The following is a 23,858-nucleotide window of genomic DNA, read 5'->3' on the forward strand; positions in this document are numbered from 1 at the left end:
TACTCCAGCAGACTATAGGCTCCCTAGGAAGGGGAGGCATAGCAGAGTGACAGTAGTACTGGCTGACTCTGTTGCCCACACTCAGCCTCTCCTAGAAGCCTGGAAGTCAAATGGTAGAGCAGCAGTCTTGGTCTCCAAAGCCCTCCAGGAGGGAGCAGGAAGCCACTGGAGGGTCTGGGGCTGTCACTGCAAAGGCTGATGTGTTTCATGGGCACTGGCCCCAGCTGGATCATACCCTGGAGCTGTTCCCCAGCTCCAGAACTTGCTCACAGGGTTTGCTGGTCCAAATCCCCAGCCTGTAATTCCAGGCTGGGGTGCTTTCCCTCCAACTCTGCTGAGCGCGCCATGTCCTCCCAGCTGGTGTTTACCTGCTCTTTCAGCTGGAAGGGGATGTGTTTGGAGCCTGTGTGCATGGATTAGTGTAATGAGGCTGCCAGTACTGCAAGCTCCATTAGGGGCACCGTTGCCACCACAACAAGCTGTAAAACAAACATGGGTGCTTCTGGGAGCCTGGATACAGAGAGGGAGGGTGCAGCACTGGACTTGACAGTAAGGAGATGGAGGGCAGGTAGCACTTCAGGTCTAGACCCAGGGGCAGGGGAGCAGTGCTCTGGCATATACCTGCCTCTCTCGGAGCTGAAGCAAACACCTTTGACAACCCCAATGCCCTCCATCTCCTACCTAGCCTGCCTGCCCCAGTTTCCTCTCGCAGACAAGTCCTGTCTACTGCCCATCCACTGGCCATGTCCTATACCCCTCTGATGGCTAAGGCATGCAGACTGCACCTGAAGTCTAAAGTCACATATGAAGCATGTGCAACAGGGTAAAATATTTAATAGACTCTTTTGGACTTGTAATAGACTCATTTAATAGACTCATCTTCCGATGATTTTCACAGTGTCATGCAAAGAGCAGCACAGGCGTTGGTAGTTCTGAGCCAGCTCCCAAGAGCCCATGCCCCCTTCACTTCCAAAGTAGCCCAGTCTTCACCTCACTGTGCAGCCTTCACCAGGTGGCTACACATCGCATCTTCCTTTCATAAACTGCCTTAATATAGCTAGAGACTGTTTGGTTGCTGCACTCCACCCCAGAAGTGGCTGCAATTCAGGACAGGATATGATTTCTATATACCCCTCACCTAGCTCATGTGGGGTGCAGGGTGGGGGGAAGGGGTGGGGGAGGCGTGTCTCTGCTGCTGATTGTAAAGCACTGTAAGATCTTTGGCTGGAAGTTCCTGCCAGGAAGTGCTTTCTCCCAGGTCCTGTCCCATCCGCTTGTCCTGTGTTTGTTATTTCAGTGGCAAGCTGGTATCTCCAAAGTGGAAGAATTTCAAGGGTCTGAGGTTGCTTTGCCGAGATAAAATCCGCCTCAATAATGCCATCTGGAGAGCCTGGTATATTCAGTGTGAGTACAAGGGTTTAGGCCCTTGGAGGGCACTGAATCCTCTCCAAAGTTGTCTCATTTCAGCAGGGAGATTGAGGGGTGGGATTCATGGACACGAAGAGGTTCTCTCTTGAAGGGCTGATGGACAAATTCTCATCCCACAAGAGGGACTCCTGAAGGGGGACTGTTTGGGTGCCGTGGAGGGGTCCTCTCCCAGGATGGAGTGGGGGAAGGAGGGCATTGCTGTGGCACATAAACTGTGACTCTGCTCTTTGGTGTGGTAGATGTAGAGCGAAGGAAGAACCCTGTGTGCGGGTTTGTGACTCCCCTGGAAGGCTCTGAGGCTGATGAGCACCGAAAACCAGAGGTATGTGCCTGGTGGCTCTTCCTAGCCACCTGGAGAGGGGCCTACACCTGGAGCAGCCAATGGATTGTGGGCTGAGAGCCAACAGCTCCTGGGGCAGTGTGTGTCGATGGGATGAGAGCTCCTCCACTACACCCACGTTCCAGTTTCCAATACATTTCTTACATGAAAATGGTCTCTGTTCTGATCCAGGACAGCCAGCCCTGGATCCTGAGCAACCAGATGGAGCCATGCTGTGCTCCAGGCACAGGACAGGCAGGGATGTCTGGATCAAGCTTCTCCTAGCTGAGAGCATTGTAGTGGGCAGAGCAGGAGCCCTGGGTGTGGGGGAGCTCCCAGCTACTCCAGCCCCTGCCTCTCCCAGCAGTGGGTGCTGTAGGAAAGGATGCACTGGAGGGAGCTCTCAGCCTCTGCTGTGCTGGCCTTTCTACTAGGCAGGAGTGTGTTATGATGTGTGTGTCGGTTGTGTCCCACTAGGCTGTTGTGCTGGAAGGGAATTACTGGAAGCGCCGGATTGAGGTGGTGATGAAGGAGTATCACAAGTGGAGGATTTACTACAAGAAACGGGTCAGCTGCTCCCTTCTTTGTTGTGCCCCTGGTTCTGCTTGGACTGTAAAGGCAGCGATGGGCCCTTGCAGGTTGGGGCACAGCCCGTATAGCCATGGGATGTGCCAGAAGTGTCTGAAGCCAGAGCTGATCCCTCAGACAGAGCTCTTGGCCACCTCAAGCCCTTTGCCACGGTAAAGTCTAATGGCAGACTAGAGAGCTAGGACAACGCATAACTGACACTGAGCAGAGCAGATGGCAGAAGCCCCATTGCTGCAGATGCAGAGGGAAAGTCCCTGGAGGCCACAGTTTTCCACAGTCTGCTTGCCCTACAGAGTCAGCTTTATCTAGCCTCCCCAAGTCTGCCTGCAATATAGTCACCAGGGCTGTGCTGGGGCCTGCAGCTGCACTTCAACCACTCACCCCATGAGCGGAAATCGGCTCCCCCAGAAACTGCCTTGTGCTATGTGAAGTCCTGGTGCCACCTAGTGCTTATGTTGGGTTACGGTGCCCATTTGTCTGACCCTCCCGCTTGGATGCGGTACGGCTGGCAGGAGCTGGGGGACGAGCCTTGTTCCCTTCTGCTTCCTGGCTGCAGTGTTTGGTCTAGTACAGCCAGAACTGCTGCCAAAGGAGGGCACGGTGTGGCTGTGATCTGTGATGGCCCCCATCCATTCCCTAGGCATACCAGTTGTGTTCCCATTGGAGCCCATGGGAGTTTGCCATTAGCATCCAAGGGGAAAGAATCAATCCCTCTTAGAGGATAAGAACAAATAAAGAATTACACCATGGTACAACTCCACAGTGTGAGGGGCTTGGGATCACAGTGTGGTTGGTAACGCCTAGGGTTAACCACTGAGATGAGGGTGGTAATGCCTGGGGTTAGCCAATGAGATGAGGGTGACCAAAGGGCTTGTCATGAGAGTGATGGCTCAGTCTCCATCTAGCTGCATGATGGCTCTCAGCAGACCTGAGCCTGAATTTAGCTCTGCCCAGAGGCTCTCTTGCCCTGGGTGCATTCCCACACTGCGGGCTGCTTAGGATGCACTGCCCAGGTGGGTGCTCCCTGTATGATTCATGTACCGTTCACACCAGCCCTGAGGAGGGCCTAACAGACAGTGTTTCCTTCCAGCTCCGAAAGTCCAGCCGGGAGGGTGAGCTCTTCAGTCCTAAGCAGGTGAGTGTCCCGTGGCACTGGCCTGTGCAGGAGGGAGGAATATGAAGTGAGGGCTGGGTTGCAGTGGGTGAAGTGGCTCTTTGCTTTAGATCTGCCGTGTTACCAACTCCCATGATTTGATCACTGATCATTTGTGAAATAGCTGGTGGCTTCTTAAAACTTGCCCTCCCAGAAGCAGGGGCCCAGCTTTGTTTAATTTTATAAAATAGTTTGTAGCCTTGTGGTTGTGGAGGAATGCCGGAAAATGCGATTCCACAAGGTGCAAACAGTCCCAACCAACGATTACATTTTGAATCATCTCATGGTTGTTCAGCCAGCCTCATGATTTAGGGAGATCTAGCTCTTGACTTTTGAACTTTTAATTGGTGATGCTGGATCCTTGCTCTGAGGAGTGGTCAGGGTTACAAAGGGTTAAAGTTCAAGATGTTCAAACCACTTGATTGGCTAAGTCCCATACACAGCACATTGGTGCTGGTAGGGGAGGCATTTCTCCAGCTTCCTGGGATTGTCTCTAGGAATGGTTTGAAGTCTAGACAGATCCATGGGGGATCTGGGGACAGGGACAGACTAGGCACTTGGTCTCCCTGCTTGCTCTCCACTTGGTCTGTGGAAAAATGGCATCTGAAAGTCCTCAGAGGGATTTACTTACGGAGGGTCCAACCCCTCTGCCACTACCCTGTACTGCAGTGGTCTCCAACCTTTTAAAGTAAGAGATCACCTTTGGCATTTAAAAGCAACAGCAACATCGACAGTAACAAGGACAGGGAATGAACTGAGAATGTAAGCCCCAAATTGGGGCTTGGACTAAGGGGCTGCATTTGGTTTAGGGAAGGGCAGTGGGTGGGTGTGCGGGGGTGCAGGGGTGTGGGTGCGTTTATTGTAACAGGTGCGCGAGTTTCTTAATGCAGTTTAAGGGCACAATGGACAGTTTATGATAGAAGGTGTGTGTGTGTGTATACACACACACAATATATATATTAGGGCTGTGCAAAATTTCGCTGGCAGTTTCATTTTGACTTGTTTCAAGCTCAGAACAGCAAAATCAAAATGAAACAGAGAGCTTTGAAACAGCTTTGAAACAAAACGAGGCAAGTCAAAATAGGGTCTGGAACCAGCTTCCAAGAGAAGTGGTGCAGGCTCCTACCCTGGGGGTTTTTAAGAGGAGGTTAGACGAACACCTTGCTGGGGTCGTTTGACTGCAGTACTCTTTCCTGCCATCGCAGGGGGTCGGACTAGATGATCTGCTCATGTCCCTTCCGACCCTAGAAACTATGAAACTACGAAATGTTTAAAAAATTTCAAAACATTTTGAGTTCGGAAGCTCAAGCTGAGCTTGCCTGCAGAGAAACAGAAACTGATGTAAAGAGAGGGAGGGGGAAGGTGGGGAAGGGGTGCTCTTACTATTGACTGTGTAGCTGGCCAGTGACTGTCATTGTTTCCTGTGGTCTCTTCTAATCCCAGTGCTCTGGGGGAGGGATGGAAAAGCTGCATAAAAGGCAGCATTGTTTGACCTGCCCTGCCTTCTGCCTTGATGTCAGTTGGGTGAGGGCGCACCTGAACACACACACAGTGTCACCCACCCCCACCCATGTTACGAGTTTTGCCCATCAGCAGCTAGAGGTGCAGGGCCCCAGAACCCAGACTCCCCCCGCACCCATCTCCTTGACAGCTGGCAGGCTTTGTGGCTGCAGCAGGGCCTAGCAGGCCTGCAGTTTTCACCCCCCTGTGCCCCAAGACAGATGGAGTCCCACAAGCACCCATGTCACGAGTTTTACCTGTTAGCAGCCAGAGGTGCAGGGCCCCAGAACCCCCTTGCACTTATCTCCTTGAAAACTGGCAGGCTTCATGGCCTCATCAGGGGCTAGCAAGCCTGCAGCTTTCCCCGTGCTGTGCCATAACACACACAGAGTGTCACCAATGTCAAGAGTTTTGTTTGTCCACAGCTTGAGGTGCAGTTTTCCCCAAACCCCTAAATCAGGCCAGAAATGACAAAGTTATAGGCTGTTTTGAGCTCCCCTCCTATAGCCTATGAGCGAAACGTCGAAACAGCATCAAAACAGTGAAACTCTTTCAACGAAACAAAACAGAACAGCAGTTTCGAATCGAAACGAAATTTGAAATGAAAAGCTGTTCCATAGAAATGTCGAAATGCAAGCTGAAACAGAACGGTGCCATTTTGCACAGCCCTAATATATATATATATATATATATATATATATATATATACATTAATTAAAAGCAACCCAAGACCTACCATGCACCACACTACCCCCTGCCCCTCTGCCCAGCAGGTAAGTCTGTGGGGAAGAAAAGGAGGGGGGGCAGATCAAGGCAGAGGGAGAAAAAATTATTTGGGGGTATGCCACCCCAGCAGGTAAGTCCCACCTGGCCAGGGCCCTATTCAATTTACCTCTGCGGCATTGTTCCTCACTGCGGTGGCCTTGATCTAGCCCCCAGCCCTTCTCTCCTTCGTGGACTTACCTGCTGGGCTGGGGTGTGCGCGTGCATGCATGCAGGCACTCAGCTCCCCATCCCAGCCTTGGATCAACACCAAGAGGCACTGAGATCTACTGATGGATCGAGATCCACTGGTTGGTGACCACTGCTGTGTTGTGTTTCCTGGCACACCCTGCTTGCCAAAAGGTACAGGGAAAACACATTCATGCCTTATCATAAAATTAGCAGCACCAGCCCCTCAGCACAATAAGGGCACCAGGAAGCATGAGGAGTATCTGGGGAGAGGTATCCAGGGGCCCCTTTGACCAACTGTCTCTTGTGCAGGATGAGGTTGCCTGGAAGCCAACAGAAAAATGGTGCAACCAGCTATTCTCCAATGTGGTACCCATGCTGCTGGGGGATGAAGAGGAGGAGGCTGAAGGGCGGCAGCACTTTGACCTGGACAGCTTTCTCTCAGACATCTCGGACACGCTCTTCACCATGACACAGACCCCCAGCTCCCACCAGATGCTCCCAGAGGACGGTACTTTGCCTCAGCCCACTGTTCCCTCAGTGATACTCACTGAGGGCTGAGGGCCCCCGGGGTGCCAGCCTAGGCCCATGTTATAATTGCTGTTAGACTCTTAGCCCTTTTTAAGCTCCCCACCAGAGTCAGTGAGGACCAGTTGCCTGAGCCTAGCATTCAGTCAGCCTGTGCCCTTCTATGTCCCTTGTCCCTTCTTGGCTGCTTCTGCCCAGAGCTGATGCTGGCCCAACTCACTCTGTGATTTGTGGATGAGAAGTTCTGGTTATTAATATTAATGTACCCTCCTTCAGCTCTGCTCTTCACTGTCTGTTCCTGGACCCCTCCTTACCTGGGAGGTCCTGCCACTTCCTCACCTTCCAGGAGACAGGGCATCTATTGACCCCTCCTGTGCCCTCCCACGTCCTCAGCCAGCAGGGAGGGGGCATCAGTCCCCCAGGGTGGACAAGTGCCAGCTTTCCTTATGGAACAGATGGAGGCCTCAGGCCTCTGAGAGCTCCAGTGTAGGGGTAAAGGGACAGGTGGGATTATACCTAGATGATCCTGGGCGTGGGAGTGGAGTCTACCCAGTGCTGGCAATAAAACAGACAGGTCTCTCCAGAAAGGGCCTAGGATGCTCCTTTTTCATTGTCTAACGGCACAAGGCCTCATCAGAGGCCTCATGCAAGCACTCTTCCATGACAGCCAGATAACAGGTGTGGGGCACTGGGATCTGGCAAGACTAAGGAGCTTGCAGCAGCAAGCCAGGGACACTAGAAGCAGATGGAGTTGAAGGGGGAGCCCCAGGAACTGGAACAGGGCCAGGGGAACTCAAGAAATGATGGTTTGGCTCTGCCCTTTTGCAGCCTACACTGGCAATGCTGACATGATCCAGCCTGGCTTGACCCCACTGCAGCCCAACCTGGATGATTTCATGGAAATCTCAGGTAGGAACCAGGCCTGGCTGCAGCCCCTGGAGATGATAATGCTGGTGTGTAACCTGGATGTGTGGAGCACGGATGGGGAAAGCAGTCCCATGGGCACAGCTCCCAATGCAACTCCAAGTGGGCTGGAATTGAGTCCTTCCCTGTGACCTGAAATAGAGTTGGCTGACACAAAGGGCTGTATGGTGCTGTGCAGAGCTTGTGGGTGCTGCAGGGGCCCTGGCTTGTAACAGTAATGAACTGAAGGAGGAAGAACTGGTATACAGCTGAAATGCACAGATGCTAATCTGGGAGGAGGGTCCAAAAGGAGCAAAGACAGACAGACAGTGGCCCAGTTACACAGGGAAGAGATAGGGCCTAGAGCGGCCCAGAGGAGGAGAGCTTCTGGGTAAGGCGGTGGAGGGTCTTTGGGGTAGTCTCTGGAAGATGAGTTGATGGAGTGGAGGAGGGTGCTCAAAGGAGGACTTGTGAAAACCAACCTTCTCCAAATGTAGCCTTCTTTACAGGAATGTGAAACCACAAGAGGGTTTGGCTGCAGACAGAGGAAGGAAAACTCTCCCCACAAGAAAGAGGAAATCTCTAGGGGAAGAGAGCAGCTTTCCACTGTATTGGTGGACTCAGCAAGTGGGATGGGGGCAGGAGGCGGCTAGGGAAAGTCACCTTCACCGTTATGGCCCATAGAGTACTCCAAGGTATGCAGCCCCTACACTCCTTGGCTTTTAGAACAGCCCGTGTCTGCCTCTTTGGCCAGGGAGGAATAGAGACCCCAGAAGGACCTGATCTTGGGGAATGAGGGTTCCTTAGGGAACACAGATCTCACTGATTACCCATGAATGGCTCAGGGCCCAAGCAGATAGGGAGCTCTGTAATGGCTTCTCCGTAAGTCTGATAGGAAGGGGAGCAGAGCTGCAATGATGATGACAGCTCCCAAGGCCCCTGTGGGAGCTAGTCCTGGGTAGATGGGTGGGGAGGGCTAGTCAGCACCACCTAGGAGCTTTAAGGTGGGTTCCCAGTCCCAGATGCTGTTCCTCCCCATCCTGGGCAATGCCTTCCTGCCCAGTGCTGCCAATTTAACATACCCCTCAACAGAGCTTCCAGCTCACTGGGCTGTTTCTGCTGAGAGAGAGAGAAGGGATAAATCCACTGAGTGCCATAAATCTCTGGATCCCTAAAGCAGCTCACCCCCAGCCTTTACTGGGGGGAGAAGGGAGGACACAAGGCTTGACCGGGATGGTCTATAGGGCAACAATGAGTGCTGGCCCTTGCCCCGCAGTGCTCATGCTACATGCTCTGGAGTAGAAGAAGCCTTTCTATGAGTCCAGCCGGAAAGCAGAGGGGCAAAGAAGGGTAGGAAGCATCAGCTGCCGCATCCAGGGGGCGTGTAAGTATGTGCCTTAGGCCTCCTCTCTCCATAAGGAGTGTGGCCTGGCTGTGGGTCATGTGAAGGAGAGAACCTGCAGTGCCGGGGGCATGAGGAGATGGAAAGAGCTTCAAAGCAAGAGCCTGGCAAAAGAGGGAGCTGAAAAAGGTGGGAGGGAAAAGAGTCAGAGAAAGAACTGGGATGAAGGAGACACCAAAACTAGCAATGGGCCAGGAGGGAAGGGTCTGCACTTGGATGGCACTGACCATACTGAGGGGCAGAGACAAGGAGGGTATATCTGGGGTGTAATGGCAGAAGTGGCTGCAGTGTAGAGCAAAGATATGCATGCTTGGAACTGCTGAGGCCAGACTCCAACTAATCCCTGAGCTATCTAGGTTCAGACTAGTCACATCTGTGTAGACATGTCCTGGCAAACACTGAGTGAAGGGGCTGAGGGAAGGGAGGGAGGAAAAAGGACAAAAGCAGGAATAACTCAGCCTGGTTCCATCTACACTGCCCTGTACCCTGCTGTGTCCTGGGCCAAGCAACATGTGGCATCCCCACACTGAGCTCTGCCAGCTGGGAGTCCCCTCCTACTTGAATGGTGGAGACACCTCCAGAACATGTGCCTGCAGGAGGCACTCTGTGCTCCGTGTGAGCTTAGAGCGGACCACGGCTGGCAAAGGCTGCCGTAGGAGCTGGTTGGACTGGGCCTCTTGGATCTCCGCTGCCAGTATCCACTTCCTATTTTCCTCCTTCAGAGGAAACAAGTGATCTGTCATCATCCGACTGCTGGATGATGCAAGACCAGATGCTGGCAGAAGACTCGGGTGGGGGCAGCAGATTTGCCCTTGCTTGCAGGTGCAGTTTGGGGCACTCCCTGGATGAGGTGGACCGCAAGGGGGTAAGAACACTAAGGAAGTCCTGAAGTGTCTGCCTTCTTCCACCATGCCCAACAGCACCACCACCGGCTGGAAATACCGGAGGGAGGCTCATGGAGACCTCATCAAAGAAAACTCCCCTAAATTCACTCTTTACAGTGCCCCTGAGCAAGGGATGCCAGGTAGTTAGGAGCTAGGCACAGCCTGTACTTCAGCGTTGTTCCCTATTGGGATCCCTGCTGGGGGCAGCTATGGTCAGATCGGCTGGGAGCTAGGGCTGCTCAACAATTTCCTGCTGAAACTATTTTTAGTGGGTTTTGGAGGAAATGGCATTTTCCCTGAAACTGTCTGTTTTGCACGGCAAATACTAATATGATGTTCAAAATGGTGCTCCAGTCCTTCCTGGGAGTGGCAGTCCAGAGGCTTCTTGACTCTGCCGTCCCTTTGGCGGGAATGCATCTCTCAAGGAACAGGCGGCCACGTCTCCTGCCACCAGCCTGTCCTTACCCTGAGAGGAGAATGATGGGCACAGTGCAGCTGTGGGCCTGCCAATAGAGCCATAGGATCCCAAGCCACCATCCCCGTGAGGCACCTTGGTGCCAGCTTGAACCAAATTATGCTGGTTTTCATCCCAAACCTTCTGCAAAAACTCAGCGTCTTCTGTGAAAAAATCACCCCCTCTCCCACAAGCGTGACCCCTCAGCTGGTCCTTCCTGTCACAGCCATTGCTCAGCTGTGTGCCACGCAGTGTGTCATGGCCTGCTGGAACATGACAGCTCTTATTTCTAGCCACTAAATTGCCTTAAGTGAAGCAAAACCTCCCTTCCCTCTTCCATGTGTGCAATTGATGTGGTTTCTGCATCAGTACCATGAGAGTGCCCCAGGGGGATGGTTGGAAGTGAAGGCTCCATGGGATGCTCTTCTATTACAATAGTCCACACTGTGGAAATGCCTGGGAGCCCCCTGCTTCCCAGGCCTCTCAGTGGGAATAGGGTGTGCTGGATGGAAGGGGTGACCAGTCAGCAAGTCTGGACCTGAAGGAGCAGTTCATCTCAGTTGCTTGTGTCTCTCCGTGGGCTTGTGCTGCTGCCTCTTTTGTACAGAGGCTGTCAAAAGCTGAAGTATTTTTGCTGACCACAGCCACAGAAAACAATATTCTTCTGTCAAGAAGCAGAAATGAGCTTTTTGGGGTCTGGAGGGACAGCTCTTACTTGACCAGGGCTCCAGGGCCTGGGAGGACTTGAGGAGTATATAGTGGTATTGTAGGAAATTGCTCAGTGCATGCAAGTAGGTTGATTATTATACTGAGCCTTGCCCCAAAGATTGTATGAAGTAAGCGCAGAGCCTCTGAAAGCAACCGAGCCCCATGTATGTGTCGGGCATGTATGGGGTGTCTTCTGAGAACACTGCAACAAAATTGTTTCCAGGAGGGCTGCAGCAGTCCCATTCTCCACAGCATCTGGTGGATATGAACACACTTGAGAGTCTGTCCGCTTGGCTTACATGACCAAGAGCTAGGCTCCACTGAAAAGATAGTGCTTGTTGGTTTCTGGATGCTCTGGAGGATGCCTTCCCAGGATGGAAGACAGAAACATACTGTCTGCCATGGGGTTTGGAGAAATGGCTGTGAGCAGGCTTGGACATGAGCGCTGAGGCCCAAAGGGTCTTGTTGACCCCATCACTAATATCAACTGAGGCAGTTCTTCTCTGCTGCCAGAAAACCCCAAGACAGAGACCTGACGCTTGAGTCCATGATGACATGGGCTGTGTCATGTTGTCTTCCCCCTGTCAGTCAAAGAGCAGAAGCCAATCCCAAATAAGGAACCACTTTGTGCCCTTTGTGTGTTTGTGTGTGAGAGGAGTCTGAGCCAGATGGAGAAGTCCTGATGGCAGATGCAAGGGAGCAGCTGGGTCTGGTTTCGGAGTGCTGCTGGCACCCTGTGTCAGGTAGGACACTGCTCTTTACCCCAGGGACTGGGTTGGGCTAGTCACTACCCAAAGGACAGCATTGCCGTCCCCCAGGACTTAGGGAGTGGCTTTCTAATGCCCGGAGGTGACGATGAAGTGTCTTCAGTTTGGGAGCAAGGTGGACAAGAGATGAGCTGCACCCCCACAGTGTGTAACTGCCCCAACGTTCTCCTGAGGACAGCCCCAGAGCCCTTCCCACATGGACAAAACGCTTGAGAGCTTGGGTGCGCACTGCCAGCATGAGCTTCTTTGAGCTCGATCCCCAGCTCACGCTGGCTGGGGTCACTATCATGGAGCTGGTGCCATGAGTCCTGTGGCAGGACCCAGGGAGGAGGTTTGTGCAGTGCAGACAGACAGGTGTCATTGGACTGGTCAAGGTGGAGAGGGTGCAGGGTACACCAGAGCTTACAGCCTACATGCAAGGGAGCAACTGGGCAGTGCTCACTGCCAATCTCTACAGTGCAGTGGGAGAGGTCACAAGAGGAATCGAATCTGCAGTGCTGAGCACCATAGGAATGCCTATAAATACATGCAGAGCCCTGCGATGCCAACTGCTTGGGCCCGTCACAGAGTGCAGTGCAGGTGGAGAGGTTTGCTCTGCGCATGAAGAATGTGCTTAGCACTTTTTATGGCTGAGATGTAGTGCACTGATTAACAAAACAGGCCACCCTGAATGTATCCCAAAGTGTTTGGAAACATGGCTGAGTGTACCAGAGATGGCCAGAAAGCAGCTGATGGGACAACTGGGTGATTGCTCCTGCCCTACCTTGTCTGTAGTATCTGGGGGCATCTGAACCCCAAGACCTCCTGGCTTGGGCCTGCGTGTAAGATGCCTGCCAATGGATTTGGGAGTACCTGAAGTCCCAGGGTGAGAGATCTGGGATGGAGGATGCTCACATGGTGTTTGCTTAATCAATATGATTTGGAACTGATTTGGCTACTTTGACCTGGAACTCAAAATATATTATAAAACAAAAAAAAAATCTGGCCCTTGGGAGTTCACAAAGAAGTTTCACTTCTTTGCCCACTGGGTATAAAATACTAACTAAAATAGCCAGTCTGGGAGGTGCGCACACCTAACACAATTGCAGATAGCCCCAAGGCAGAGCAAGAATGAATATATTTGGAGCTAATGCCACACACTGCAGGGTAGAAGTGAGGCCTCCTAAGGCTAGGATTGGGTGGCTTTAAACATGGGGAATGTGGAGCTGTGGGGCCTCCAGGGGTTACCTGTTATTGAAATAAGGGAAGTATTTTCTTATGAATCATGCAAGCTTGCTGCCCCAGATGGTCCTATTCCCCCAGGCTTGCTGCAAGTGAGAAGATTTCAGGGTGAGGGGAGCTGCCTTTGCTCAGTGACACCAGGTACCCTAGGGTGGGATTGTTTTTATAGCCCTCTCAGCACCACAGGCTGCTTTTCAACAGGGCTCAGCTGCTGGGTCCTCACGTCAGCCACTGAACCTCCAAGAGTATTTACCCATTTGTTTTGCAGCGGGAGGTGCTAGTTCCTGAGCTCTTTGGCCAGTCTGGCCCATAGAGACCTGGACTTACTTTCCTGAGGGATTCCCCATGGACATATAAGGATCAATCAGTGGGGCTGAGCAGGGCAACCTAGTGGTAGGATTTGCTTCTGTGTGGAGCTGGCCAAAACCAGGACAGACAGATCCTCAGTCCTTTAGTGGAGTCATTCTTGCACTTCAGGTAACACAGTGCCCTGGCGAGGGTTTCTCTCAGATTTGGCCTCTAGGGTGAGAGGAGTCCATGTGGCCATGCACTTGCTCAGGATGGTGGGACTGAAACGAGCAGAGTTCAGGCTCCTGGTGAAGGGCTCACTCTAGGAGCCCATTGCTTTCACCAGCCCTCACTAAACAGTGGAAAGGAAAGCAGAGGACTAGCAGACAGGCCCTGTAGGCTCCCTGCACTCTCTCTGCTCTGTGGCACATGCACTTGTTTCCTGTGGACTGAATGCCAGGGATGGTGGTAGCTGTCAGTATATGGGAAAGAGGGGGAGGAAAGCCCCTTGTTGGTGCAGCATTGGCTGTGGGCCATGCCAGCTGTCAGTCAGCTCCTGGGATGGCAGTGACTTCATCTATAGCACTGAGGCATGGGCTGTATTACTGTCCCAGCACGACAAACCCCTCTCCAGGGAGACTAATCATATTGAGACTCCTTACCACTGCTAGAGCAATGCGTGTATGTGCCCTGAGTGATTCCTTTCATGCAGTTCACTGTCCTTATGCTCATAGGTTCCTACATGGTTTGAGACCACCTTCCTTCCAGAAAATACCACCAGCGGTTCCCAGTCTGTGGTATGGGTGCCACTGGTGGTACACAGACCTGTCTGTGATATGTGTTGACAGATTTATTATATTTTGTTTATGGGACAAAAAATTGCTGGTGTTACTTAAGGTTGAACTGAACAATTTGCTGGTGGTACTTAAGGTTACATCATTTTAAATTAGTGGTGTGCAATCTGTCAGAGTTTGGGAACTACTGCACTAGACCACAACCCACCACTGAAGGCCTTGTAGCACCCTCAGCTGCGTGTGTGCGTCCAACTCATTCTAAGCTCCCACTCCCATGCCCTGCCTTCAGTGAAGCCTCTCAGAGGGGCAGGTGGCACAGCAGTTGTGGGCAAAGACCTGGCTGCATGCCCCTTCCCAAAAGGCTGTGACTGTGGCAAGATCAGCCTGGCCTGGAGCTTCTCAGACAGGCTTACTGTGCAGTCACAAGGAGCTCTACACACTGGCCGGAAGGGAGGGTTGAAGTGGCTGGGTTGAAGCTCGCTTCCCCCAGGGAGGCAGCTGGCCAAAAACTGTTAGGCCAGCATTTTGTGCCATGGCCTGTCTGTGCCTGCGGAAGAAGCAGGGTTGTGGAAAGGAGACAGGAAGGGAGAGTGGAGTCATGGCAGGGTCACGGGGCTTGGCTTCGGGAAGACCATAGGATGTGGTTAGCCACAGGCCACACACAAGGGAGAACTTGGGGGTGACTGTGGGGGCACTGGCAGCCTGAAACAAAAATAAGGGCCTATCCAGGCACCTGGTGGGGCTGCCTGATGCATTAACTGAGCCTCCACTGCACTCATGCTAGGGGCTTCACAGGGGCTACAAGAAAATGGGTGCAATGGGAATGCCCTGCAGGAGTTAACAGCCCACCCAGCATGGGGAAGCTGAACAGCTGAGCTGCGGGAGAGTAATGCTCCAGAGCCTCCAAGGCCCATTTGACTTGTGACACCCCACCCTGTACATACTGGCCCCATGACAGCCCTTCCATACCAGGTGGTGGGGCTGCAGAGCTGGGTGAAATGTCTTTTCCATCCCTGGGGCTCCTAGGCCAATGCAGGCTGGAGGTGGGGAATAGGTGGTGCCACATTATTCCACTAATTTGAATAATGGGTACAAACTAGTGGAGAGTAGATTCAGGTTTGACATTAGAAAGAAATTTTTCACAGTAAGGGTGGCCAGAATCTGGAATGGGCTGCCAAGAGAGGTGGTACTATCAACTAACTTGGAGATCTTCAAGAGGAGGCTAGTTAGGCACCTGGCTGGGGTCGTTTGACCGCGGTCCTCTTTCCTGCCTGGGGCAGGGGGTCAGACACGATGATCCTTCATGGTCCCTTCCGACTCTACAATCTATGAATCTATGAATCACGGTCTGACCTCGCCCCAAAGCAGGTGAAAGGGGAAAGGAGGGTCATGACCTGCCTTCAGCGGTAGCTGTTCCAAGGGCAGGGAGGATTTTCCTGTCACTCTCCCTGTGGCAGCGGGACTGGGCCCCCAGCCCACAGACTGCAGGGAGCTGCCCCTTTCCTTTTTGCATGAGAAACTCCAGCATTTCACAATTGCTGCCGCCACACAGCACAGAGCTGGGAGCCTCCCATCTCATTCCACTGCCCTGAGCCCTGAAGCCCAAGATGAACAGAGAAGATCCCTGCTGCTTAGCTCCAAGCATGAGACCCAGAGGCCCCTTAGTCCCAGCTAGTTCCAGAACCATTATTGAGCAAGTCACTGTCTCCCCAGCACATCCTAGCCCCAAACTTGCAGCCATCTTCAGCCTCCTCCATGCCCAAAGAGGCCACTAGATCTCCCACCCTCTGCCATGGAATGGGATGGTCCCTCTCAGGGAAGAAGCTGCTTCTCAGTTTGAAAAGGATACCTGGATTGGGTGACAAGAACCAGGCTTGCATTCCTCTGTCCAAGGCAATGGGGTGGCAATAAGGGAATGGTCCAGGGTGCCTGGGCGCCATGGTGGGCTCAGAAAGACCTGTGCATATGGCAGGAGGGCATATGCACGAGTCTTCTTCATGCAGGTCCCTGCACAGCAAACCAGGTGTGTAACAAGTTTCCCCTGACAACTTCTGAAGCCCCAGGGATAGGCTGCTACCTCGGCAGACTATCAGGCTGGGTGTCCATTGGTCTGGCCTGGCCAGAGCTGTGAAGGCAAAGCCTGTGCCTGCCCCGGTGTCCCTGCTGGCCTGGGCAAGGGCTGCTGCTGGAGCTGTATTACTATCTCTGTCCTGCTCTGCAGATCTCTTCTCTAGCCACCGCCCACTGCTTTCGCAGATGCAGCTGGGCTACCAGGAGCACCCTTGCTTTACAACAATTGGTGAAACTCTGTACAGCAGCAGCAGTGCTTTGCCTACCACCCATGCCAACATGATGACCCCCAGGGTCCTGCCTGCCAGCCATGCGGATGTCCCCATCTCACCCAATGGCCTTCTCCAGGTGAGCAAGCATTTGGAAGGGAGGGAGGGGAAGTAGCATATAGATGTTAGATGTTAGGGGCTGGAAGGGACCTCACAAGATCATTGGGTCCAGCCCCCCTGCACTTGGGCAGGAAAGACTGATGGGGTCAGATGAGCCCAGCAAGGTGCACCTCAAGACGTTTTTTTAAAAATCTCCAGGGCATGTCTGCTGTGCTTCCCCTGCCCCTGTGATTGTTCTACTGGGGGACTACATCTGCCCACATCTGCTTGGGTTCCATGACAACCTTCTATGGCAATGCTATGAGATAACTTGCTGCCATACAGTGGGCTCCATCTGTGTCTCACTGTCTTTCTCCCCTAACGTGGTGGTCCCAGTTTGATTCAACCTTGGGGAGTGAGCACTCTGTAATCTGTCTCTCTCTGTCCCTTGCAGTCCAGCAGCAACTGCACCTCCCAGCTCGGCCTGCACAGCTCCTTCCTTAGCTCCAACTTCCGTCCAGCACCTCTGCCCCTGGATTCCTCCAGCGGGAGTCACAGCAGCCTGGGCACTGACCTCAAGCCCAAAACCCTGTTCCAGTATGGGTTCCCCAGCAAGTGCCTCAGCATGGAGCCCTTCAGCCCTCCCTACTCCACCCCAGCATCCCCACCTCATGCACCTCTGCTGGGCCAGGACCCCCTGTACCCACCTGCGTCAACACCAAGGTCCAAGTTCCATTACTCTGGCTCCACTGGTGGCTCCTCACTCATCCCCCACCCGTCCTCATCTCTCTCCATGCCATGCTTCACCCAGCATGGACCAGGCCTAGGCTACACCATGGATCTCCTGCCCACAGGATACTCCACTCCATCCAGTGCCCCACATCTTCCCCCTGTGATGCTGAGTGGCCCCAGGTTTGCCCCCCACAAGGGGCAGGCCCAGAGTGGGGGTGGCCGGCCAAAAGGGAAGCCAGAGAACACCAAGACAAAGAGAGCCACAGCACTCCCAGTGCCACCGCTCCTGACAGCACCCAACCCCTGCCTGACCCAGCTCCTCACTGCAGGTATGAGCTGAGGGGCTGTTTTGCCATGTCCTGTTTCCGCAAGGGTTCCCATTTGTCTCTGGCTCAGAGCAGGCGGTGAAGGCAAAGGACCAGAGGTGGCAGGGTGGCTGCTGACCAGCTATGGTTCAGAAATAGGAGAACCAGTCAATAGTCCAAGAGAACTGTGCCGTGGTCAGGAGCTGCAGGGCAGGCACAGCAGTCCCTCAGTACTGCCTAACCCTTGGCTGGCAGGAGAGGTTCCTCATATCCCTCCTCAAAATGTTCCCATCCTATAATGCACTATGAGTAGGTGTCCTCACCTCTTCCGGATAACAGTCCAGAGGGTTACAATTCACTACCTGCCCCTTACTAGTTTGCAAGGAAACAGCACTAAACCCTGTTTCCAACCCAGCCCTAGCCCACAGGGCACAGCTGTGGGCAGAGGGGGTATATCACCCAGCTCTGCAGACTCACAGGCTAAAATCACATGACTGAATCTTATTGGAGTTGGGGCCATTGGGGGCTGTTCTGCGTGAGGTACAGGGGGTTAGGTCAGAGCCTGACCTGAGCCAACAGCCTGGTTCCCAGGAGCACTGGAGCAGCAGGCAGCCTGTGCTGGGGGCTGTACTTGCTGCTTGTGCTGTTGAGGGGGAGGTCACCTGAGTATCAACCTGGCTCTGCCATCATGCCACATCCTTCTCTCCTGCTCCTTTCTCTCTTGCAGCTAAACAAGAGCCAGCTCTGGACCCTTCATGCACTTCCAGCTCTGGGCTCATCCCCACATCACCGGTATGAGCTCAGGGCCAAGTCACCTTGCAGCAGGTGCAGGGATGTACATCAAGTGTCTCAGTTGTGCGCAGTCAGCACAGCTGAGGGGAAGGGACTTGGGGCTGGCATATGGCGGAGTGCATGGGAAAAGGGTGGAGATATGGGGCTACCAGCCTGGAATAGAGGGTCTGTCAAGGTAGGGCTGGGCATTGGCAGAGCTTGGGGGGCACTGGCCTGGACTAGTGGGGTCTGTCAGAGGAGGGCTTGCCATCAGCAAAGCATGTTGAGTTCATGGTGGTTTTTACATCCTGTATTTTAAAAGGAGGAGCATTTGATCAGGTAAAAGAAACCCCCTGTTCCTGCTGTCCTGCCCATTGCTAGCAAACAGGTCCCCTTGGCCGTGCAGAAGCCCTTCATGGGCGGCCTTCTTTGGGGAGTGCTTCAGCAACAGGAACCAACTTTTTGAGCAGGAGATCTTGGCCTGGTCCATGTCCAGCCACTGTGCTTGTACAGTGCTGCTGATACTTTCTGGGAAGGGTGGGGCTCTTTCTCTTCTATTTGCCCTTTATGGCTTGGTGTAGTTTCACTGCAGGCTTCTGGAGGGACAGGGACTGGGTCTACCTGTCTGTTAGAGCTAGGCTACAGCTCATGCTTGAGAGCATATCCAGCAGGCCTTTGTACAGGTGTGCGGGTACAGTTTTCTGTAATGGGACTGGTTTAACATTTTAGGGATGTAATATATTAGAAAGAAGATATATATAACCTTATATATATTTTTAGAAAAAAAAAATATGAACACCTGTGCATTGGTGTAAGGCCCCAGCCCCCCACACCCTCTCTGCCTTCTTGGGCAGTGCACTCTTCTCAGGTCCCCAAATGGCTCATTCAAATTGCTTTTTCTCCCTGGCTTCTCTTTGCAGCAAGCTGCCATTTCTGAAGGCCCCACTAGCTTCCTGTCCAGAATGGTCCAGCTGAGTCCTGGTCTTTCTCCAGGCTCCAGTCCCTCCCAGTCTGTCCCTGTCACATTGACTGGTGCCCAAGCAGGGTCCCTGCTCATCCCCAAGGCAGAGCGACTGTCCCCCACAATGCCATGTGGTGAGTCTCTTATACCTCTTCTATGGTCAGAGTGAACAGCCTTTCAGATGGGAAATCTTCCACAGAGAAGGGATCCTCAGATCCTGAGTTGAGCTGGATGCTGGTGTCACACACCTGAGATCCAGCTGATAAGGTTCCCTCTCTCTCCCCCCTACCAGCCCTTGTGATGCCCTTGAAGGAAATGGATGACTCCATTCCTATGATGTCCTGTCCAGCCTGTAGGGCTCACTGCTGCTGGCCATTACTGAGGCACTGACCTTTTGTGAGGTTCAGCATCAGTTAGATCATTATCTGGGTGAGACTAGCACTGCCAAGGCACATACTTGGCATGAACTGAGCTCTAGAGAACAGGCTTCTCCCTGGCCTAGAGGGAATGCCCATGACCCCAAGGTCAACCATGCTCCATGCATTGCTTTCTGAGAAGCTGGTGCCTTTCTCAGCAGTCCTGACATTATCAGTGACTGTCCTTCTGCTTCAGTGACAGAGCTGGGCTTGCCGCCTCATTCTCACTTGATTGCAAAGGGGCAGAAAAGGCAATGCATGCAATAACTGGCCCTATGTGGGCAATAATCTTCCCAGTCTGCCCCAGACCCAGTCCCGCATGCTGCTGCCTCCTCAGCCCCTGGCTCCCAGAAGCCTTCCAAGAGTTTCTCATTTCCTTTTGCAGGCAGTGACTGGCCAAAGCCTGGGCGAGCCTCCCCAGTGCTGACTGCAGGGCTGAGTCCTGGGATCTTGCCACATCACAGTATGCCCAGCCGGAGTAGGCCAGAGTCTAGCAAGGTATGGATGGGTACGGTGTTCATCAGGTGGCTGGCCCCAGTAGGAAACAGGAATCACACACCTGCCCTCTTGTCTTCCCACTCCCATACCTGTCCCATCACCACTCCGTGACTGTGATGGTGACAGGCCTGCCCTGAACCTGTCTCCAAGAAGGAAGACAGGTCACTCTCCCTGCATGGTGCATGACCCTGACCTTGTCCTGCAGACTGAGAGCCGCCGTATCACACACATCTCTGCTGAGCAGAAGAGACGCTTCAACATCAAGCTGGGCTTTGACACACTGCACAGCCTGGTGAGCACCTTAAGTGCCCAGCCCAGCATCAAGGTGAGTGAGCAGGGCCAGAGTGGGTACCGGGGCAAGTACTGGCAGCTCTCTAGCACCAGCTGCCATGCAGAGGGAAGCAATAAACATCCACAGAAAGCTGTGCCTCAGTTCCCCAGAGTTTCCCCCGGGGTGGGATCCCCAGTGTCAGACACTGTCACTTGATTCTGGCCTTGCTGGGCAGGTCTGGAGGGCTGTGCTTGGTGCCTCTGGGTATTCAAAGGGGCATGGAGCTGGGGCTGGGCCCTGAACACCATGTGTCTGTAACCTAGCTGTTGTGTGGGCTGCAGAGGAGATGACAGTCCCTGGGCTCTGGCCAAAGGCCTCTGAAATGGTATTGCATCTCAGGCCTCAGGCTGTATGGCTGTGGCCTTGGCAAACATGCAGCTCTTCAAGGACTGGCATGGAAGAGAAAGCCATAAGTTTGGTTGGGGGCTTGTACTCTGCTTGGCTTGTGGGCTTTCTGCAGTAAAGCAGGACCACAGCCTGGTACTGGGGCACATGATTTCATGTACAGCAGGGACACAAAGCGTGCACTGCCATACCAACCCCAGGTGGCTGTGGATGCTCACCCTGCCAACAACATGACAGTGGAAAGGGCTTATGAATATCCTCATCACTCAGTCCCCTGCCTGGCTCCACAGGTCAGCAAGGCCACCACACTGCAGAAGACGGCGGAGTATATCTGCAAACTGCAGCAAGAGAGGGCTGCCCTGCAGGATGAGGCGCAGCGGCTACGAGAGCAGATCGAGGAGCTGAATGCTGCAATCAAGTAGGAGAAAAGGGAGTGGGAGGGCAGGGCAGCAATCACGACAAGGCAGAGGATGTAGTTATCAGATGTCCTGAGCTACTAGAGTCAGGCTTGATCAGCACATTGAATGGGAGAGCTAGAAAGCCAAGTGCATTATGGGAGCTGATTGCTCAGTCAGGGACACTTTCCCCTCTGCTCTAGTGCTGCCCTTGGGGCCCTGCATGGTGCCAGGGAGTTCTGTGCTGCTGCAGGTCCTACCTTTTGATTGACCCATCTCAGCTGAAAGAGTGCTTCCTGTCCTAAATGGTTTTGCTCTGTTGCTGTTGAACAGGAGGGGTGCAGACATCAATGCCTCCCCTTCTCCAGCCCTGAGACCCTCCACGCGTGACACAGACTGAACCTGAGGCTCGTCCCCCAACAGCTTTGGGAAGAGCAGGGCAGGGCCAACCTCAGCCTCAGTGCTGACCCCCCCCTTGTGAGTGCCCATCAACCAAAGCAGATAGACAACATCTTCTTGTGTCCTTGCAGCCTGTGCCAGCAGCAGCTGCCTGCCACAGGGGTGCCCATCACCCGCCAGCGCTTTGACCAGATGCGCAGCATGTTTGACGAGTATGTCCGCTCCTCCACCCTGCAGAACTGGAAGTTCTGGATTGTATCCTTCAGAGACAAGCTCCTGCCCCTTCCCTTGCACAAGCACTGCCCACCTGCCACCCACTCTCCAAATATGGGGGCCCTGCAGAAAGTGTACAGAAGCCTTTAGGGAGGGGGCAAAGAAGTCTCCACTGTGATACAGCGCATCGTGGAGGCAGACCTCTCCCTCCTGCCCCTTCCCTCTTCCTTCAGCTCCTAGAGGGGGGACACACCTGGCTGGGACTTCCACAGCTCCAGATGCTGCCTCGTGCTGAGACGCCAGGACCCCAGGCTTGTTCTGGAGCTCAGTCCATTTCTCTGAGTCCATGGCTTCTGTGCCAGGCACATTCATACCCTCACACATGGGAAACTCAGGTTCCCTGCCCTGTGTCAGTCCCCAGATCTTCCCTGAATGCTCCAGCTCCTGCTGTCCTCACCCTTTGTAGCCCCCATGCCCTGATACTGGTCTACGGACTATCTAGCAATCCTACTTGGTTCATCCCAGATGAGCCAGGGTCTAGCATCTATCTATAGGGTGTCCATGCAAGGCAAAGCACAAGGCCCTAGGGATGGCCCTGCTTCTGGCAGCTGAAGCAATGGCTGTGTGCTGCCTGTAGGGTGGAACCAGCTTTACACCCCAGCAGTGTCATTTCCTGAGGAGCCAGTGGGGAACAAGGGGGAAAAGGTGAGAGCAGCCTTTGCGGGGGAAGGGCAGGACATGGGGGCTGCCGTGCCTGGTCATAGAAGTGAAGGTCTGGTCCTTAACTGTTGTGCCCATTCAGTTCAGCATCATCATCCGACCTCTCTTTGAGTCCTTCAATGGCATGGTCTCCACAGCTAGTATGGACAGCCTCACCCATACATCTCTTGCTTGGTTGGACCAGTACTGTTCCCTCCCCACGCTTCGGCCTAGTATGTAGCTTCACTTTTTTCTTTAGCTGCCATGAGAAGGGCTGGGATTAGCTCTGTAGCCAGGGTTTAGGGCTGTGATCAAGAGAGCAGTCATACTGGGTTGTGGTTCTGGCAACCATGTTAAAAGTGGAAGACTGATTTGGGGGTGCTCCTTGGATGTTGCTGTGGTTCAGAGACATCAATGGCCCTTTTTCCCTGTCTCACTCCACAGCTAGAGGTAAAAGCAGTTCAGCTCATTGCACACCACAGAAGGAAATACTTTTCACACAGCACGATCAGCCTGTGGACTTCACTGCCACTAGAAAGATCATACCAAAGCCAAGTGTAGCAGGATTTGTTAAAAGGTTTAGTCATGGGAAGATCTGTGAACATGTTAGAATCCAAATCCTCCTGTCCTGCCACGGGTTAGAGAGACACCCTCTTCAAGGGCAGCTTATCCCAGAGCAGCCTGTTGATGGGGGATTCTGGCACTGTCCTGTGCAGCAATGGGCACTGGGTGCTGTCAGGATGTGGGGCTAGATGCCCCAGTTGGTAGTGCCTATGCCCATGGCAAGCACACTGGCCTTCAGTAGTGTGTCAGGCAGAGCAGGCTGACTTGTCCCATTTGGCTTTGTTTCCTCAGCTGTCCTGAGCTCTCTACGTGAGCTAAGCATTTCCACCTCCATCCTGACAGACCCTGCATGCATACCAGAGCAGGCTACCCAGGCAGTGACGGGGGCCAACCCCAGCAACAGCTCATCCTAGTTACACAGCAGGGGACTTCACAGCCTAGAACAGCGTTGGCAAGATGATTCATTTTTGCAGAACAACAACCCCTGGCCTTCAGCAGGGAGGGTGGAGGTCCTGCCAACTCAGAAGAGCATGGAAACCCCTCAAGGGGAGAGTACTTTCTATAGCTTCCCACTTGGCTATGAGCCAGCAGCTGGTGACTATGGTAGAAAGCCATTTGGGCAGCCCTGGATCTCTCTAGGAAGGATATGAGCCTTCACTCTCCCTGCAGCCTCATCTTCTGAAGCAATACATGAAATCTGGTGCCAGAGGCACTGTAAAATGGAGTCTAGGAGAGCTGCAGGAGAACCAGCACAAGTCAGTGGCACTTCATCCCCTATCTGCCAAGAAACAGAAGTCACCAATGACAAGTCTGGCATTGGAAACTCTGTGTTCCTATAGAAAGAATTGTACCTCAAAAGATGGTCAGCAATTCTCAGCATCCAAGCCTTCTACAGCAGACGCAGCTATGTTCAGTTTGTGTTCAGCCCTAGGCTCTGCATAACCAGCTCTCTCCAGACTCTGA

General features: G+C 53.3%; 1 protein-coding gene across 1 annotated transcript in view; it reads left to right on the forward strand.

Annotated features, from left to right (window-relative positions):
- Positions 1 to 23,326, forward strand: part of MLXIPL (MLX interacting protein like) — a 36,437-nt gene extending 13,111 nt beyond the window's left edge. Inside the window, exons 2-17 of the mRNA XM_090026675.1 lie at positions 1,298 to 1,404; positions 1,668 to 1,750; positions 2,225 to 2,314; positions 3,426 to 3,470; positions 6,252 to 6,450; positions 7,296 to 7,376; positions 16,110 to 16,306; positions 16,721 to 17,327; positions 18,031 to 18,095; positions 18,995 to 19,169; positions 19,837 to 19,949; positions 20,155 to 20,274; positions 20,916 to 21,043; positions 21,551 to 21,674; positions 22,435 to 22,564; positions 23,187 to 23,326. Coding sequence (XP_089882801.1) covers positions 1,298 to 1,404; positions 1,668 to 1,750; positions 2,225 to 2,314; positions 3,426 to 3,470; positions 6,252 to 6,450; positions 7,296 to 7,376; positions 16,110 to 16,306; positions 16,721 to 17,327; positions 18,031 to 18,095; positions 18,995 to 19,169; positions 19,837 to 19,949; positions 20,155 to 20,274; positions 20,916 to 21,043; positions 21,551 to 21,674; positions 22,435 to 22,564; positions 23,187 to 23,308 — 2,386 coding nt within the window. The 3' untranslated portion in view covers positions 23,309 to 23,326. The remainder of the gene's footprint in view (positions 1 to 1,297; positions 1,405 to 1,667; positions 1,751 to 2,224; positions 2,315 to 3,425; positions 3,471 to 6,251; positions 6,451 to 7,295; positions 7,377 to 16,109; positions 16,307 to 16,720; positions 17,328 to 18,030; positions 18,096 to 18,994; positions 19,170 to 19,836; positions 19,950 to 20,154; positions 20,275 to 20,915; positions 21,044 to 21,550; positions 21,675 to 22,434; positions 22,565 to 23,186) is intronic.
- The last annotated feature ends 532 nt before the right edge of the window (positions 23,327 to 23,858 follow it).

Source organism: Crocodylus siamensis, chromosome 13, assembly GCF_052110815.1.
Source record: "Crocodylus siamensis isolate JL-2025a chromosome 13, ASM5211081v1, whole genome shotgun sequence".
In the NCBI taxonomy this organism is placed as follows: Eukaryota; Metazoa; Chordata; order Crocodylia; family Crocodylidae; genus Crocodylus; species Crocodylus siamensis.